The sequence below is a fragment of the Protomyctophum bolini genome (genome assembly GCF_963924005.1).
Source record: "Protomyctophum bolini genome assembly, chromosome: 4".
NCBI lineage: Eukaryota > Metazoa > Chordata > Actinopteri > Myctophiformes > Myctophidae > Protomyctophum > Protomyctophum bolini.
The window spans coordinates 39,002,968-39,020,243 of record NC_137865.1 but is presented as its reverse complement, the minus strand read 5'-3'; the positions used below and the strand labels follow the sequence as shown (position 1 = coordinate 39,020,243).

Sequence of the window (17,276 nt, the reverse complement as noted above, 5' to 3'; positions counted from 1 at the left end):
CCTCGGTTTCCTGTACCTCTATTCCTCTACATTGTCATATTTACATAAAGAGTCTGATCTGCTTCATAATCATAAGCCTTCATCATGGTCACAGCTAAAGGTTTTTCTTCACCTTAACATACTATATCCATTCTTTTGAGTCAACCCAGTGTGGATAGAAACCTAAGTCCATGGTTAGTGCCCTGCACTGAATCATTGGATGTCTGTCTTCACCATTTTTGATGAACTATTTTCTTGTTGTGTAGAGCGGACAAGATTCCTGCTGTGCAGTATACATCTTATGTTGAGTCCTGCCAAAAACAGAGACAACACAACAGTGGGTGTTCTTTACATCTCGCATGTATATTACATTTACCATATTATAAATTATGCACATATTGGAAAGATAATTGCATAGAGAACTCACTTAATGCCCAAATCTCTTATCATAGATACAACATAGGTAATGATTTTTTTGTTTTTTAAGTTTGACAACTCTAGTAGTAATACAGTAACTATAACTCTAAACCTAATTCTATTGACAGTACCCCACCCCCACCACACTCCTGTTTAAAGTATTTGTTATTTGTTATTGAGCTGTGATTTCATCCCAACAATATGGGCTTTTCCCACCCCTGAGAGTAGAGTCGCTGCCATGTGGTTATGGTGTATGACTGAATGTGCCATATTCCCAGGACTGGGAATGCATGTGGAGAGCAATGATGACCCTCTGGAAGTTCTGAAAGTTCAGCTGAAGGAGTTCAGACGGTTGGCCATTGATGGCAATGATGGAGGTACATTGATGGAGGGGAGACATGACACTCCTGCACCTCCAAAAAATATGAATTCTGTACAAACATACAAAAAATATAAAGATAGATTTTTTGGACATTTGTGAATCGTCCATTTCTGCATCGCGATTGATCAATGAATCGATTTTATTTCCACCCCTACCTATCAGAAGTGTCTGCTCAGGTGTCCAGGATCTCTCATACACTGGGTGTCCTTTTCCCAGACCATGAGGAGCATATTGTCCTCCAGACAGTCATCAAGCTTAACCTGGAAGCACCGCTGGCTCCTGACCCACATGTGAAAGTATGACATATTTGACTGAACCGACAATTACTCTGTGTTTGTGTAGTTTAGTTTTGTTTAATTACTGTTGTCTCTGTGGTTTTCTTCCTGAAGTCATCTCTCTCTTTCTCTCTCGCCTTGTAGGTTGTCAATATGATCCTCAGAAACTTTTGTCAATGTATAGTGGATGTTTCCCAAACAAACCCGCCTAATAAGTAAGACAAATCAAAATGTAAACCTTGGTAGGGGTTTGGGGTGTGTGTGTTACCTTGTCATGATGTAACTGACGAGATATCTTCAATAGTTACTCTGTCTCGCCAAGAATATGCTCCCTATTTGGATCATATATTTTTAATCTACAGAGCAACTATTAGAGATATCTCACTAATAGTAACCTAAGTTTAATTATACTTTAAACTGTGTAGTACATGAATTGAGAAGGTCTCATCTGCGACTCACCTTGTTTTCTGTAATCCTAGACAAAGCTTGTGGGCAAGTCAGTTTGTCTCTGTCCTGCTGGGTCATACACAGCTGGTTTCAGCCCTCATACACAGACTCTGGGATCTGTTCCATCACCAGGTGCAGCACATACTTGAAATCCTTATTTCCCTTACTGATTTCCTTCCTAAATTAACATGCACCAACCACCATCCACCCACTGTTTGTCCTTCCATTTATTTCCAAAGGGGTCGTCGCTGAGTGCTGCCCACGTGATCGGCCTGGCAGCGTTTGTAGTCCACCTCCATGCCTCCAAATCCCAGAGTCCTCTGGTGCAAATGGTTCCATCCCTGCTACCAAAGCCGGTGCCTGTCACAGAGGCCCTGAGCTGCGCCTTAACCTGCAGCACACACACCAACATGCTCTTCTGTGTCAGGTGAGAGAGCGGCGTGTTTTCATCTAATTGAACAGACATGAATTAGTGCAGGTCCATACCGTACATTAGGTCATGACATGACCACCTGTTTTTCTTTACTCGCTGTTTATTTTACAGGACTGTTGCTGTAAATTGTTCCGATTTTATTTTCTTAGATGCTCAGTCATTGTCTTTGGTTTTTAGAACTTTAGAAGAATTGGCCTTTTATATACTGTAGAAAGATAAAGGTAAGCTCTGCACACTCAGATCTGCGCACAATCAATGTATTTATTTAGCAAGCTTTCGGTCTGCTGACCACCTTCAGGCATATACTGTAGAAAGAGAAGGGAAAGGGACGGTAGATTTAGGTCGGGACACCTGTGACCTTGACCTTTTTTCCATTTGTCTGATTTTGTCTGCATTTGTCTATCCAAGCAGGTTATTTTCAAACTGATTTGCATTCAACTTGGGAAAGGTTTCACATGAGGCAAGGAAGAACTGTTTAAATGTTCATGATGATTGGCCAAAGGGGAATGTGGCATTTGCCGCGGTCTATTACAAAAAGATGTATAACTTCCAAACAGATTTATGTAAGAAGTAAGAAGTTATTAAAATGTATCCCACATTTCATTCTTTTAATGTGTCTTATTAGGCTTTGTGTGGCAGCAGTGTGCTATGGGCTCTCCAAAGCTGATGCACCATCTCAGCTACAAGACTACATACCTAACAGCCTTTATAAGAAGGTATTGCTTACTCCCCTTTCGTAGCATATTATTCACTGCTATCATGTCATTAAATTAGGCTAAATTGATGGAATATCTTTCATTTAAAATATACTTTGAAATTATAATCCATATTCAAATTACAAGAAAGTTACCCTATATGTACATACATCTACAGTTTTGCTACTGTATGTAATGGGGGTATGCATGGCACTAACATGAACAACACCGTTAATGCTGAGTGGTTGGGCTTTAATACTCAGAAAGAATATAAACTTGGATAAACACTTTCACTACTACATTAAATTAAATGTATGTTCAGCTTTTGTACCTCATCCCGAGACTGATGCCTGAGGCTCGAAGGAAACCAATCACCAGTGAGAGTGCCGAGGCCTCTGTTTCACCTGAAGGAGTAGACCAGGAAGTGGACCAGCCTGGTTTGTGGGGGACTGCTACAGACCCCGGTACAACCTGGAGGAATGCAGCCTGGAAAATGTGGATGCACCCTGGTTTCCAGCAACTAGTACAGCTACCACAGTACCAGGTGAGACCGCAGCAACAAAAATGGGTGTCTCACTGTCTCCCGAGTATGTTTTCAGATATGAATTACTTAATAACAACTGGTATGACACTAGAAATAAAATATTGATGATACGGATGGCATCTTTGTCCAAGTTGGTATTTGCAGAATGGCTGTCCACTGAGCTCAGAGTACAGAGAAATGAAGATGTCCTGTCTGACCCAGAGAGGTAAGGCACACAAATTCATACCCAGTCGCCATATATATTGAGGAGGCAATGCTTCCTTTACTTGTCGTGATCTGTATCCTGAAACACTTGTTGAGTTTCCCAAGTTTGTGCGTCTACTATTGTTGGTGTTCAAGAACTTCTTGTTAAATGTGCACGTGTGTGTGTGTGTGTGTGTGTGTGCGTGTGTGCACGTGCTCATGTTGGTGTTCTAGGCAGGAGTACCAGCAGTGGGCCTGTTTGGAGCTCTATCTGTCTTGTCCTGTGGACCGGGGTGGCTGTGGAGGAGACATGAAGACCCTCTGCTCTCATATCCTCAATGCCATCATGGACCAGCAACTATGGTGTGTAGAACTTTCCTCTGGTCCGTTGGTGAGGCTCTCAGAAGCGTTTAACCCATTTAGACCTGAGGCCGCTTCTAAAATAAACAGTTTAAACAGTTTTCTGAAAAACCTGTTTCTATTGTCAGTGGTGCTCAACCTTTTTCATGTCAAGGGCCCCCATAATTATCTGTATTTGGCTGCGGACCCCCATATGAAAATATGTTGTTCCCTAAGATTTGCGCTACAATTTCACGATTAAAAATAAAATAGCAGATCTACAAGTTCATAGTGCCGCGTTATGAGCTTGTAGATATACTATGCTAAGTGTTGAAAACTGTAGTCCATCATAATTCTATTGCATTGCAGTGGCCAGAGGCAGGTGGATCCACACCACAGACCATCAGAAACAGGCACTTGTCTTCCAGATATCCTATCCAGATTACAGGTGTGTTTGTCTGTCATTCTGTGGCATTGTTGTGTACTATGCATCAGAACATTCTTTGGATTTTATATTCTATGTCACAGCTGCTTCTCAACGTCTGATCCAGACACACGATTGCATACACTGGTGTATTTGTCACTGTGTGAAAACAGGAGCTGGTCTATGACATGGGACTGACGGGCCACTATAGCAGCCGCAGTGGAGGAGGCAGAGATGATCCATGTCACTTCTTGTTTGAGTTGTTGTCCCAGAGGTGCTCTTTATCCCCTGACTCACAAAGCATCAGCAGAGAGCTCAACCTACAACACACACTACAGACATGGAACAGGTACACACACACACACACACACACACACACACACACACACACACACACACACACACACACACACACACACACACACACACACGCTCACACACACACACTCACACTCACACTCACACTCACACACACATCATTTGTGCTTCTACCTGCCCAACCACTTACGTCTGTCTGTGTCTGTGTCTGTGCTTGCTTTGCCATTGTGTGACCCAGAGTGTTGCTGGCCCTCCCGGCAGTGTTGTTTGTGTGTGTAAGGAACCAGGGAGGGATAAGAACACTGGACTGTCAGACCCTGGTAGAACATGTCAACCAGCACCAGGTGAGTTCGTCTGGTTAAAGTCAAACCAGCGGGAGTCAATGTCACTGTGTGTTTTGGCCTTCACGCTGCAATCCATTTAGCATTTTAGTTTTGGATAAAGTGCTCACGATGCGATTGAGTTTGAGAAAATGCTCTTCACATAAAATAAAAATCACACTGTGTGTGTGTGAAGTGAGGGGGCGCCCACTGTGGCTGCCACATGCTGTATGTAGGATAGTCACTTTCATTCATTGCAGATTCACTGCCACTATATACAGTACATTACGAGACATGAATGCATTGTTTTATATTGTATACAACTAAATTATGTAAGTATGTAACATGTATTTATATTGGCCATGACGTCTCACGTTGTCAATGTTTGAATAACTGCAGCCCTAAACAAACTTGGCTGCCATTTGATTTACGTCATAAGTGCTTCAAAAAACAAACTTTTTCAAAAGCCATGCATTGGAGGGGCGCTGAAAATACTGCCTGCACCAACATTTCTTGTTCTATGTCTCGCCCTTCCTGAGATACAGCTGTTTAAGTAATGTTGACAGATATATATGTAGCACCCGGCATTTGAACCCGGGTCTCTCGCATGGAAAGCCCTTTGCTACACATAATATTATTATCACATATTTTATATTATCCCTTAATGATTGTGACCTTAACCTGGAGTATGACGTGATAGCTGGGCTTGAACAGGTAGTCAGAATATCCCAAAACGAACTCTTCCTCACATGCTGTATACCGGTATGTCGGAAGTAAGATGACGGGCAGCCATGATTTTCCGTGTTAATTAATTGTCCATCTCTGTCTCTCTGTTTGTTTCATGCATCAGAGGAAGGTGTGTTCTCCAGCTGGATTGCTACCCTACCACATAACGGCACACTTCTTGAGAGTGAGTTAGCAATTTAATCACATCTGCCCTCAAGTCCATTTCCGTGTACAGAGAAAATGTCACACGGCTGGCTGCAATAGTTAAGAATACCCTTGTACCTCCAGGGTGTGCTCAGTGCCAGTGTGAGCTGTGACCATTCATCTGGAGAAGTCAACAAGGCCTGGTCTCAGATCAGTCTCCACTGCCCTCTGCTCCTAGTTTCTACAGTGGTATGGTCTGTTCTTTATTTAAAGACTGTTGTCTGATTAGTGACTAAACATACAGCAATAGCTATTTACAGTATAGCCCCACACATCACAGCTGCTCCAGTCTTTACTCTCATCATTACTTCATTTAACCACAGCTTGTTCATATTTTGCACACACAGTAAAACAATCCTCTTTAATGTCATGAACTGAAATGCTACCTTTTGTAATTGTTTGAAGAAATTGACCATTATTATTTGTATTACTTTATAACAATTTCAGCAAGACCCTTTTTTTAACTTAATATGCTATTGCAAAAAGGTCTGGCTGCCGCACAAGTGACTAAGGCAACGTAGCTTGACAAAATATGTACTGTGTGCGTGCGTGTGTGCGTGCGTGTGTGTGTGTGTGGTGTAGCACTGGTGGAGCTGTTTATCTCCTGTTCTGACATCACTGTGGCATCATTTGTTGGACGGAGAACCTCTCCCAGAGCAGCTGCGTCTCCTGGCTGACTGTCACCAGTGGGCCTGCAGGTATGAACCGGTACAGCTCCTTAAAACCAAGGCACAAGACTCTTGAAAGTAAATAGAGTAGAGTGCCTGTTTGTTGTGGGCCCCACATGACGAGAGTGCTATATTCTGTTAACATGCCTTGGCTGCAGTTTAACTAATTTACCAATGATAATAAATCATTATCATCAACCACTACCACCCCCCACCCCCACCTGCTCTAAGCAAGCAGCTACCCCTTATTAGCTATCACATTGCTATATATATTGGGTTATCATCATTAGGAATGTTTGTTTAGTTCTAAACTAAAGAGGGAATGTCTTTCTAAAGGCGATTAACGCGTCTAGTAATTCATTTTCAATGAGACCTGCGGGTTTTTTTTCTGTACACGCAGAGAAGTCAAGGGGAAATAGCACAAGCGTATTTACGTGGGCACGGTCCCGTGAAATTGTCGTGCTCGTTTCGTGCACACGCCCGCGACTGACCAGACCTGGATTCTGTTTAGCTTATTTATTAGCGTGCGTTGTCGCGCCCCTCTTGAGCAGACCTGGAGCAGACCTGTCGTTGCTCGATTAACATGTCCGTTAATCGATGCCCGTCTGAAAGGACCTAAAGTGTGTGTAGAACAACAACCACTTAATTTCAGAACTCTGTTTCTGCCTAAGAATGTATTTTTTCAACCCTTGCAGTTCAGTGAAGGTCACGCCATCGCAGATGCCTTCAGGTCCAGCCCTTCTACTGGCTAGCAGTCTGCACTGTGCCTGGAGAGGCGTTGGTGGGGGACAGAAGAAGAACCATGACTTCAGGGCAACCCTGGAGATGCTGGGACAAGTGAATGAGAGGCATTACAAGCAGGTGGAAAAACCATCAATTGCTTATTTCCAAACAGACATATTCATTTAATTTCATATTCATATATTTAGCAGGAACAATACATAACACCAATACACATACAGTCAGTGTACTGTTGATCATATAAAGCAAGCAGCACATAAAGCAGTCAAACGCACAAATGCACTGGGAGACACAGCTGAAGGTCACTCGCATTAATTGCGTTGTATGTAGTTGTAACTTGTTACTGACTGTGTGCCAGCATGGACAGCTATTGTACAGTTTATGTTGGCACACAGAAACGCCTACATTTTAGCTTTCAAGGTTCATTCAATGATGCAAAATGGCCACAGACTGCTACAGATGTATTTGGGCAGCATCAATGGCTACAGTACGTGTGGCCCCACTGAGTCTCATGACAAACTATACAGATCTACTCTGATCTACTCCGTGTTTGTGGCCAGCCTGGTGAGTAAATCAGCAGATGGTGCGATCAGGGGCGACAGTGGCTCAGGGGTAGAGTGTCCGGAAGGTTCCTAGTTAGATCCCGGCTCCCCCAGAGTTGGTGTCAAAGTGTCCTTGAGCAAGACGCTGAAATCCTAATTGCTCCCGATGAGCAGGTTGGCACCTGGTTTCCTCTGCCATCAGTGTATGAATGTGTGTGTGTGAATGTAATGCACAATATTTATTAACATGCAGAATGACTATTAATAATTAACCATTGAATATTAAATATAGTGAGTGGAAAACTGGGGGCATTGGTGCACACCATGACTGCCTTCGAGTTGCTGACAATGTGTGTTTTCCACCTTTTCCTACCGTGCTAATCTGTTTCTCATTTGTCCTTCCCAGGTACTAGTTTTTCTGCTCTTCCTGTGTGTGACTGACCTTCTGTCAACCTTACTTTATCCTCAGGTATTGCCCCACCACACATGCACACGCACGCACAGTTTTTTAGAGTAACAAATAGGTGCAAATTGCAGGATTATACAGTAACTATCCATGTCATGAATTCCCTTTGTGCTACCAATAATACCCAAGAATGGGTAATGCAGAGAATAAAAGATGGTCAAACATCTATGGTAGAGGCTCCTTTTTTGTGACACCTCACACATTCAGCGGCTATATAAGAATTGCGTTCTATTCTTTTGTGTCTAATGGTTTGTGTAGGAGGTGAAGAAGAATTGTCTGGGGGCCAGGGAGCTGTGTACAGACATCCTGACTAGACTGGTAGACTCTCCTGACTGGCTACTCGTCTTTAAGTGCCCAAAAACTGGTACCGTATTGTTTATAATGTCATGTAAAATGTTTGATCGCCTCACTCAAATGTATTCGTTATCTGTGGGCAGCACTCGACAAAGCCGGATGCACCATGGTGGATTCAAACCCACAACCTCCTTCGAATGTTATCAGCCTATAATCAAGAATATGTCCGTGATCAGAAGCTTGTTATAGAGCCAATAGAGCGTTGCAGTCCTGCCCCCTTTCAGAATGACAAGGGAAACAGGAAATAATTCCCCATTAATTTTTCCCATAGACATTTCCAAAAGTATTTAAGCCTCGGACAAAGCCAACTGCCTTTAAATAAATACTTTTGGAAATGTCTATGGGAAAGATGAATGGGGAATTATTTCCTGGTGCCCTCATCGGGGTCGGGACTGCGACACTCTATATGTGACTATCAGACATACTAGTGACACGTTAGGGAGTGCTTAGTTTTTGTGACCATGACGGAGGCGTTGCGACGGCCACCAGAGCCGACTCAGCGGCGTTCAAGTTGCATACTGATAGGCACAGAATAGTAAATATTAGTCCCCCCTACTGTCCATGCCCCCGACATGTCTGCAGTGGGAGTGGTTTACCAGGCTATGTCTGCACCGCCCTGCATGCGTCCAGTCCAAGTGAACACAGCCAAGTGCCATCGCTGAAAACTGTCTGTATGACCAATATGGCCATATTCCAACGTCTTGATTATGGTTGATAACATGTATTTAATGCAGTGATAACATGAATCCGTTGAACTGGTAGACCAAGCCTTTGTTAATAACATGGTTACGCTTTATCAGTTTAATACAGACTTGGAGCTGCAGTTGGGAGGAATCAGTGTAGGCTGGTTTGCCTGGGTGGTATTTTGGTCACGTTGATAAACTGTTTTATTGAATACTGTTCTCTAACTAGAACAAGCACTTCACCAGTCAGTTACCATGGTGACACCAGATGAGTACACAAGGCTGATGCCTTTGGCCTTTTACAGGTGAGTCTGCCTAAGGGTTTCTAGTCAATCTGTTGTAGCCCAGTCCTAATTTTTGTGTGATCACATTTACTATGCTGTATGTATAAGCTAACATAAGTGTTTCCCCTCCAGTCTGTTGCTGGAGCAGAGTGCTGAGCTGCTAGAGAGGGCTGCCAGGTGTCCAGGCTTTCTCCATACTGCTGTGTTCTGTTACAGCAGTCTGCTCACTCTCTTCCTGGATGGAAAGCCATCTAGTGCAACCACAGAGACCACTGCTAATCAGGTGACTGAATGCGCTCGGGTTGATGTCAGATAAATCAAAGCGGCAACATATGCACAGCTACAAAAATGGAGCACGATATGTCATTACAGTTCTCTAAAAACTGTCATATTGTTGTCAGATGGATCTCACCCAGATCTTGAGGAGAGCACAGCAGTTACTTTTGAGGACAATCTCACAGACCTCCTCTACCGCTCTCTCCTCTAGTCAACTCCGTCAGGTGACCAACATGCACACAAACATTTAATACACACACACATCCACACTGGGAGGCCATTATAGACTTACAAATTACAATAGGTATTGATGTCATTGCCAAGTACTCTTGACAATGGTTACTGCACTAGTTCGGACACACAATAGAAACCCAGCTCGTTTCATCTTCCTGTCCTTCTATGCTTTCTTGTAGCTGGAGTCCCAGTGTGCGGCGCTGGACCCAGAACTGGCAGCAGCTCTACAGTCACACTTTAGCTCTGACAGTCTCAGCCACGATATGGACTTTCTCTGAACACCAGGGTATCAAACTAGCCTACGTAGATGTTTGGGTGGGCTTCTCGGGACCTGGTCCAAATCACTTGCTTTTTCCTTGTTCTTATAACATGTTGTATGACCACAAGCCATGCCTGTCCATTACTTTCCCAACCCTGCATTATTTATTTGAATGTCTTAAGCCCGTTATATAGGCTACAACTCTGTAAAAAAACATTTCCACACTGCGTTTATTTACAGTTAACGTGAGTATAATTCACAACAGACATAAGTATACAATCTCAAGCCCTTCTCAATGTTTACAATAAAGACTATTTTGCATTGCAATAACTTAATAAAAACATGTATCTAACATTCAACAAAATGTTACTTTTAATAATCCTGCACAACCGTGTGCACAAGAATTTACAATATAGGGAACACACAATTACTCATTTGGTGGTTTTATAGACCATAATACATAATGCTTGCTGGAATTATGGTCCATAGTCGAATCCGAATTTTAGCGCCAACCCTTTAACCCTAAAATATTGGGGTGTCCACTCCAGGTTCCTGCCCAACAATGTAGAGACTGGGGCTTGGCCTCTGGCCAGGTGCTCCACTGTGGAGACTGGGGCTTGGCCACTGGCCAGGCGCTCCACTGTGGAGACTGGGGCTTGGCCACTGGCCAGGCGCTCCACTGTGGAGACTGGGGCTTGGCCACTGGCCAGGCGCTCCACTGTGGAGACTGGGGCTTGGCCACTGGCCAGGCGCTCCACTGTAGAGACTGGGGCTTGCTTGGTGCCTCAGGCTTGGCCAGGCGCTCCAACTAACACAACTGGCCATTCTCCATTGCTGCTTTAGCAACTCTGGTTTGGGGTATAGCGTGTTCCTCCCCATGTCTGACTCCCTGTCAGTGAAGCACCGCTGTGATTGACAGTCCTCGTTTTTCTAACTTTGCCCAAACCTAACCTTAACCTCAGTAAAACTATGCCTGCCTGGGAGCCAATCAGACACATTGGGGAGGAGGGATTGGCATGACTAGATCGGGATAAAAAAAACAAGGCATGCATCAAAGTCAAAGTCGTACGATTAGTCACACACGTTACCACGGTGAAATTTGTTCTCCGCATTTGACCCATCTCTTGGAGCAGTGAGCCACAGCCGTGCCGCGCTCGGGAATCATTTAATTAGTAGATTTGACCCCCCAATCCAACCCTTTGATGCCGAGTGTCAAGCAGGGAGGCATTGGGTCCCATTTTTACAGTCTTTGGTATGACCCGGCCGGGGATCGAACCCCGACCTCAGTTTCAGGGCGTACACTCTAACCACAAGGCCACTGAGCTGCATTACGGTCTATGTAAAACCATGGAATGGGTACATGTCTTTACCAGGGTCTGTTGTATAAGGTTAAAAATCGAAATTCACAGTCCAAATATTAACTGCAGCTCCTGTTAAGCCGATGGAGGCTTTGCGTTTCATTTAAAACAATGCAAAAACATTGATGTGAAATATAGGACCTAAAAGGAAAATCATACTTTGCCATGACTTAAACAAAAAAATAATATTTCCCTGACAGCACAGACTGACAAATAGTGCAACACCAACTATTGAACCTTGCGTGCACCACAGAAATCAGAAGTGCTAACGTACACAATATACCAAATCAAGTACTTTACCATTTGCAAAATATGTAACAGTATTGTTTGCTCCATATTGGTTTACTGCTACCTCCAAGTAGCTTCTTGCAAGAGAGGTTTGCATGATGGGATGCATTTACTTTGTCTCACAGCACTGTGTTTCCCATTATACATCAGACCCAGCAACAGAGGCACTGATTTGTAGTCCTACTCCTAGCACTGGAAAGCAATACATTTATTCTGGCCTTGGAAACTTGAGAAATAAAACATACTACTAGTATGATGATGACGTTCAAGATACAGACAAGCAATTAATTTGGGGTCCCGACTTTAAGCATTGCAACAGACTGTCATCTGTCTTGTTGTATCACTTCTCCGGTTACTGTAATGGTTTGAATATCGCCATATTGCTGGCGCTGTGTCTGGCTGCCACCCCTCTGGCTATCTCCCTGTGTGAGTGGATGAACCATGGACATGTGAACGTTGAGATTATGGGCCTTCTCAAAGCGCTTTTTACAAAGCAGACAGGCAAACTCCAGTTCAGCCTCCGCCTTGTGCTTGGTCATGTGGTATTTCAGGGATGCACGTTGACGACACTGAAACCCGCACACCTCACACCTGTAAGAATGATTAAAATAATCAATGATTATTGCTAATTATCATGGTCACCTGCAGTGGGTCAGTAGCTGTGGGGGTTATCGGTGCTTACTGTAGTGGCTTGGCCCCTGAGTGTCGCATCTGGTGCACTGAAAGGTGCTTCCTCTGCTTGAAGGTCTGCCCGCACTGGTCGCAAATGTAGTTCCTCTGGTCTGGAAACACATAAGACACACAACTCAAACAGAGATATAATCCAAAATACCCCATGCAACGAAACGAATGCCATGGTACTGTCCCAGAATTATTACTAACTACCATTATTGATCATTTGTTTGGAATCAATGTCTTGGACCATACCTGTGTGGATAAGCTTCACGTGTCGCTGCAAGTAACGGTCGATCATAAAAACTTTGTTGCAGCCTGGATGTGGACAGGGTCTCTCCCTCACCTCTTCATGATGCTCTTTTATATGCTTCTGAAAAACGTGAAAGAAATGGCATTTAATGTTGCATATTAGTTATACAATGTGTAGTAATAAGAGATTGACTAAGATACAGTACATGTAGAGTCCTGTTATTAAATATTGAGTGCATATACTGTAAAATCTTGAACAGTAAATTGATGTCAAGTGTATTTCATTCTGACCTTTAAACCATCAGGAGCTCGGTAGACAGCAGTACAACCTTGATATGGACACTTATAGATATTGGGCAGCTCTTCTCTGAGAATACAAATATGTTTACTGTGTCAGTGTAATGCTGTTATATTGAGTTATAGTTATACAGCTAACGCCAAATCCCAAGTTGTCTTGTGACACTTAACTCTGTATCCCTAAATCCCCAACAATTTGCCATGAGTAAACACTTGGCGACAGCAGAAAGAGGGAATAAACTCCCCTTTTTTTAATGGGAACAAAGCTTGAGCAGAAGCTGGCTATAGGTGGATGGCCATTTGCCTTGACCAGTTGGGTTGAGAGAGAGACAGATGTACAGCACCAACAATATTTTTTAGCCATGATCCACATAAACAATCAGTAAACAAATAATCGATTATTCAGTGCAAAAATACATTGCGAGTCTTAGATTAGAGATAAACAAATTTGTCTTTGTACCCTTTAGGTTTGAACTTGTTCTTCCAACCAGGCTTGGGTCCTGGTTTCTTTTTGATTTTAGGCTCCTGAGGGCCCTTTGGACTTTGTCTTCTCTTGTTGGGGGCTGTCGTCCTGCGAGGCCTTGGAGAGAAGTGACAATGAGAAATAATAATTGTAATAATTTAACAGAGAACAACTTAACTGTATATAGCTGAAGCATAATAATTCACCCAAGAACAAATGTACCAAGCAAGTATAGGACAGTGACATCAGTGTCTGTAGGTTCAAGAGGCCAATACTTTTTTGCACAACCCAAGTGTCACTTGACAATAATTATGTATTCTCAATTGAGAGATTGACGCTCGATTTGTAAACAACCATTGTTAATCACATTATATTGCAAATTTGCAATACAAGATGCATTTATTAGAGTAAACACAATGTTGTCGGCACGTTGTAGTCTATTTTTAGCTTGCCAGCAGGTCTCGTAATGACATGTAACAGTTCCGTCTGTGTACATAAAAACAAAATGAGGTTAAATAAATACACTGGATCGGTTAACTGGGAACCTACCTAAGCCTACTTATTTACTGTTGTGAGTGAGAGACGCGTTGCAACAAAGTATAAATAACTCTTAAGATGATAATGTGAATCCCTAGTATCTTTATTTTAGAATATAGCTGAGGCACAATAACCACCTTTTGGGGTAAGGCTGAAAGAGTTCATCGTCCGAGGATCCCCTCTTTCTACCGTCTTCAAACGCTTCCACTATCGACATGTCCCTGTGGTCACAGAAAAAGACAAGGCGGACTGGATACACAACTATACACCATGGTACTAGTAGAGGTGTTAAAATGTTATCACTCATCCACGTTGTTTACGTACATTAAGTTGCTACTACATAGTGAATAGACTAACACGCTAAGCTACCACATTTAATGTAAGCCTACATTTAAGCCTAAAATACAGTATAAAGAACATTTACAGACCTTTTCAGACCCTGGAAAAAGAACAGAATAGAACTGAGTGAAGAGAGAAGATGAGTTGAGGACAGTGGTGGTTAAAAATAGCTTGTGTATAGTATGTGACTGACCTGTCAGAGAGGTCACTATCAACAGCCCTGTCCTCCAGCTGTGCAGGAGCAGGGGAGGGCGCCTGCTCACTCCACAGGAACTCTAATGATGGGGAGAAGAAAGAAACTTAAAGCTATGCATGATGTGGTGCATCATGACAACAATCAATGACACTTAAATCCTCTAGTCTAGTCCATATACACCACGCGTTTCACACTTTGCACTGCGGTAAAGTCAATGAGACAAATTGCTGTACATTTAATAGTACAAGTTTATGATACACATCACCCATTTTGATGGGTAAATGACAATGAAGGTGATCTTGTTTGGGCTCGTTTCATTTAGGTATTACTATTATGTGCCAGCGTGGACAGCTGCATTTACCTGTCAAAACCGTCACTATGAAAAGGGACTAAGACAATGGATGAAAGTAGCACACAATTGTCCGGCTGAAATTTGACAACAAGCTCTTGGACTTGCACCTCACCATCTGTGCAGGTGGCAGTTCCGTCGGTCAGTGCAGAGGTCAGAGTCTGGGGTGTCACTGCAGCTGGGCTGGGCTGCAGGGCCAGGTTTTCTCTGAAGTTTTGTCGTGGTGGGCGTTCCGCATCTTCAACTTCCTCCTCCTCCACATACAAAGACTTGAATTCGTCAGCACTCCCTAACAGACTGCCGCTACTGAAACTACCAGTGTGTCCATGGTTACTGCCTGGCTGAACTTGTGTGGCGCTCTGAGTGTCCATCGCGTAGCTGTGACCGTCTACGCACCCCCAGACAGCACGTATGGAGCCCCAGCAATGGCCCTCCAGCACCTCTTTCAGATTGGGACAGGAACGGCAGGCCTCCCCGTGGTGGTGGGCCCAGGATACCAGACTGTGGAGGCACTTGGGGTCTGATGTAAAGGACGATGGTGCTAGGAGATGAAACAAAATTGCTCAGGTTGGTAGTTGAATTTGAGAATAACATGAAATATTTTAGTTTAGCCCTGACATTGCATTCATGAAAGGATGTGTACAGCCTAGATATTTAGTGTATACACGAGTGAATTCATGCTGAATCATGTTCATTGGATGCGATCACTCCAAAGGTGAGTAGATAGATAGTAGAGAAATGCATTTGCTTACTTGAGTCACCACTAACTTGAGTTGAGTTCACCATTAACTGTGGAAACTTTATATTCTTCCTGAAAAAGAAAATATTTGTTAAAGGCACTGGTAATGAGAAATCAAATTGTCAAATCATGTGACCCTCTTCCCTTAATTAGATCTCCTCTCAATTTGTATTAGTCACTTCTTTGATTTCACACAACAGCATCCCACACAAACATGTACAAACGTGCACCTGCATGAATATTATTGACTACTGTAACTCACCAGCCTGCTCTGGTGTTGTCATCACCAGCTGGTGGGAGGTTGACTCTCTGCAGGAACCTGATCAAGATGCTGTGGCACTTGTAGAAGTTGGTGTGGCACTTTTTGCAGACAAACTCTGATAAGCGTGGGTCACGGTCCAGCGGCACCCCAACCAGCCGCTGGAAATCTGTGTGGAAAAACAGCGGCGGCTGAGCCATCGTGTCCGACTCGTCTTCGGCCGAATCCTGAGGCAACTTCCTGAAGGCGTGACGCAAGCTCCGTGGTGAGAACTTCCCGTGGCAGAGCCTACACAGGGCAGTGGGTAGTCTACCTGTACAGAGAGAAAACAGAGTAGTGCTTCCTGAATTTGGGTTTTGAGTCAGAAATGGATCGTGGTGGGGTGGGCCCTTTTCTAGTGGGCTTCTCTCAACAAGGCTTATGCTGCATTCACACGTTGCAAACGCTACAACAGCTACATTAAAGTTGATCTGGTTTCAACTTCAGCTACAAAGATACAAATATGCTGTGTAGCTTTAGCTTAGAATATTTTGCATCAGCCAGTGTGAACGCACCAATTAAGCATTACACTTGTTTACAATTGGGTCCACCTTGTTCAATTCATCAAAACATTTAGAGACGTACAAAATAGACACTTCTATATAGTCATGCACACAAGAGAACTTAAAAACATACCAGATGGTTTTGTTCTGTTCTCTGGCCGCGTTTGTGGTTCGTCTGCAGCAGTCTTCTTCTTGTCTTCTGGTCCATTACCGTGGTGGAGGCTGCCTGTCGGCGGGGTGATGGTCTTTCTGGGTCTCCCTCGGTTTCCAGATGGTTTCTTCGCCTCGTCAACGGTGATTGTCTGTGACTTGGTTTTCGGTCGCGAAGTATCTGGGAGTCGCACTCGTCTGCCCCTTTTCTTCATAATTTCAAACTTTTGCAGACTAACTACGGAGTACTGCTATACAAAAAAATGTCTCATTAGCTAACGTTAGCAGTTTAGCTAAAAGCAGAGAGAGACGTAACTTGCCTCTTAAAGTAGTGGACAATTAACGTTATAACTTAATAATAATAATGCAATTGCATGGAACCCGCGTGCCTAACACGAATATGCACTGCGGCGAATACTATGTATAGTAGTATGTATAATTGGACACAAAGTGTTGTTTAGGAACAGGAGGGAATCATCCATAAACTGTTTTGAACTGATCTCTCAGTTGTAAACATTGAAACCACTTCCTTGATTGAAAGTAACCCGGAAGTTGTTTGGCAGTGGAAAACAAACGCAGGAAAGGAACGCAGCGCCATCTACCGGCTACCGCCACCTGTCAAAAACAAAAATGGGGGAAATG

The 17,276-nt window shown here is 43.4% G+C and overlaps 2 protein-coding genes across 4 annotated transcripts in view; one reads left to right on the top strand and one right to left on the bottom strand.

Annotated features, from left to right (window-relative positions):
- The window catches only part of fanca (FA complementation group A), a 29,186-nt gene extending 18,942 nt beyond the window's left edge, over positions 1–10,244 (top strand). For all 3 annotated transcript variants that reach the window (XM_080761759.1, XM_080761758.1, XM_080761757.1), the window contains 23 exons: positions 246–316; positions 675–773; positions 941–1,074; positions 1,198–1,268; positions 1,533–1,632; positions 1,740–1,927; positions 2,559–2,649; positions 2,951–3,172; positions 3,304–3,377; positions 3,590–3,718; positions 4,064–4,142; positions 4,292–4,467; positions 4,675–4,780; positions 5,607–5,666; positions 5,771–5,875; positions 6,269–6,384; positions 7,050–7,215; positions 8,044–8,106; positions 8,362–8,467; positions 9,370–9,445; positions 9,557–9,707; positions 9,826–9,924; positions 10,114–10,244. In XM_080761759.1, coding sequence (XP_080617885.1) covers positions 246–316; positions 675–773; positions 941–1,074; positions 1,198–1,268; positions 1,533–1,632; positions 1,740–1,927; positions 2,559–2,649; positions 2,951–3,172; positions 3,304–3,377; positions 3,590–3,718; positions 4,064–4,142; positions 4,292–4,467; positions 4,675–4,780; positions 5,607–5,666; positions 5,771–5,875; positions 6,269–6,384; positions 7,050–7,215; positions 8,044–8,106; positions 8,362–8,467; positions 9,370–9,445; positions 9,557–9,707; positions 9,826–9,924; positions 10,114–10,212 — 2,581 coding nt within the window. In that variant the 3' untranslated portion in view covers positions 10,213–10,244. The remainder of the gene's footprint in view (positions 1–245; positions 317–674; positions 774–940; positions 1,075–1,197; positions 1,269–1,532; positions 1,633–1,739; positions 1,928–2,558; positions 2,650–2,950; positions 3,173–3,303; positions 3,378–3,589; positions 3,719–4,063; positions 4,143–4,291; positions 4,468–4,674; positions 4,781–5,606; positions 5,667–5,770; positions 5,876–6,268; positions 6,385–7,049; positions 7,216–8,043; positions 8,107–8,361; positions 8,468–9,369; positions 9,446–9,556; positions 9,708–9,825; positions 9,925–10,113) is intronic.
- Positions 10,245–10,295: 51 nt separating this feature from the next.
- znf276 (zinc finger protein 276) lies at positions 10,296–17,118 on the bottom strand. Its single transcript, XM_080761760.1, has 11 exons — positions 16,618–17,118; positions 15,946–16,255; positions 15,697–15,755; positions 15,060–15,485; positions 14,593–14,674; positions 14,198–14,281; positions 13,521–13,640; positions 13,055–13,130; positions 12,767–12,884; positions 12,522–12,621; positions 10,296–12,430 (listed from the first exon to the last, which is right to left on the bottom strand). Exons 1-11 carry the CDS (start codon positions 16,847–16,849, stop codon positions 12,163–12,165), a joined length of 1,875 nt encoding a protein of 624 aa, XP_080617886.1. The 5' UTR covers positions 16,850–17,118; the 3' UTR covers positions 10,296–12,162.
- Positions 17,119–17,276: the final 158 nt, after the last annotated feature.

What these genes read in the sequence shown, in the direction of transcription:
- znf276 (XM_080761760.1), bottom strand. Translation starts at nt 16,849, where the DNA reads ATGAAGAAAAGGGGCAGACGAGTGCGACTCCCAGATACTTCGCGACCG. An exon ending in GAACAGAACAAAACCATCTG is followed by an intron (nt 16,256 to 16,617) that starts GTATGTTTTTAA and finishes CTCTCTGTACAG; the next exon opens with GTAGACTACCCACTGCCCTG. An exon ending in TTTCAGCCTTACCCCAAAAG is followed by an intron (nt 13,641 to 14,197) that starts GTGGTTATTGTG and finishes CTTCTCTCCAAG; the next exon opens with GCCTCGCAGGACGACAGCCC.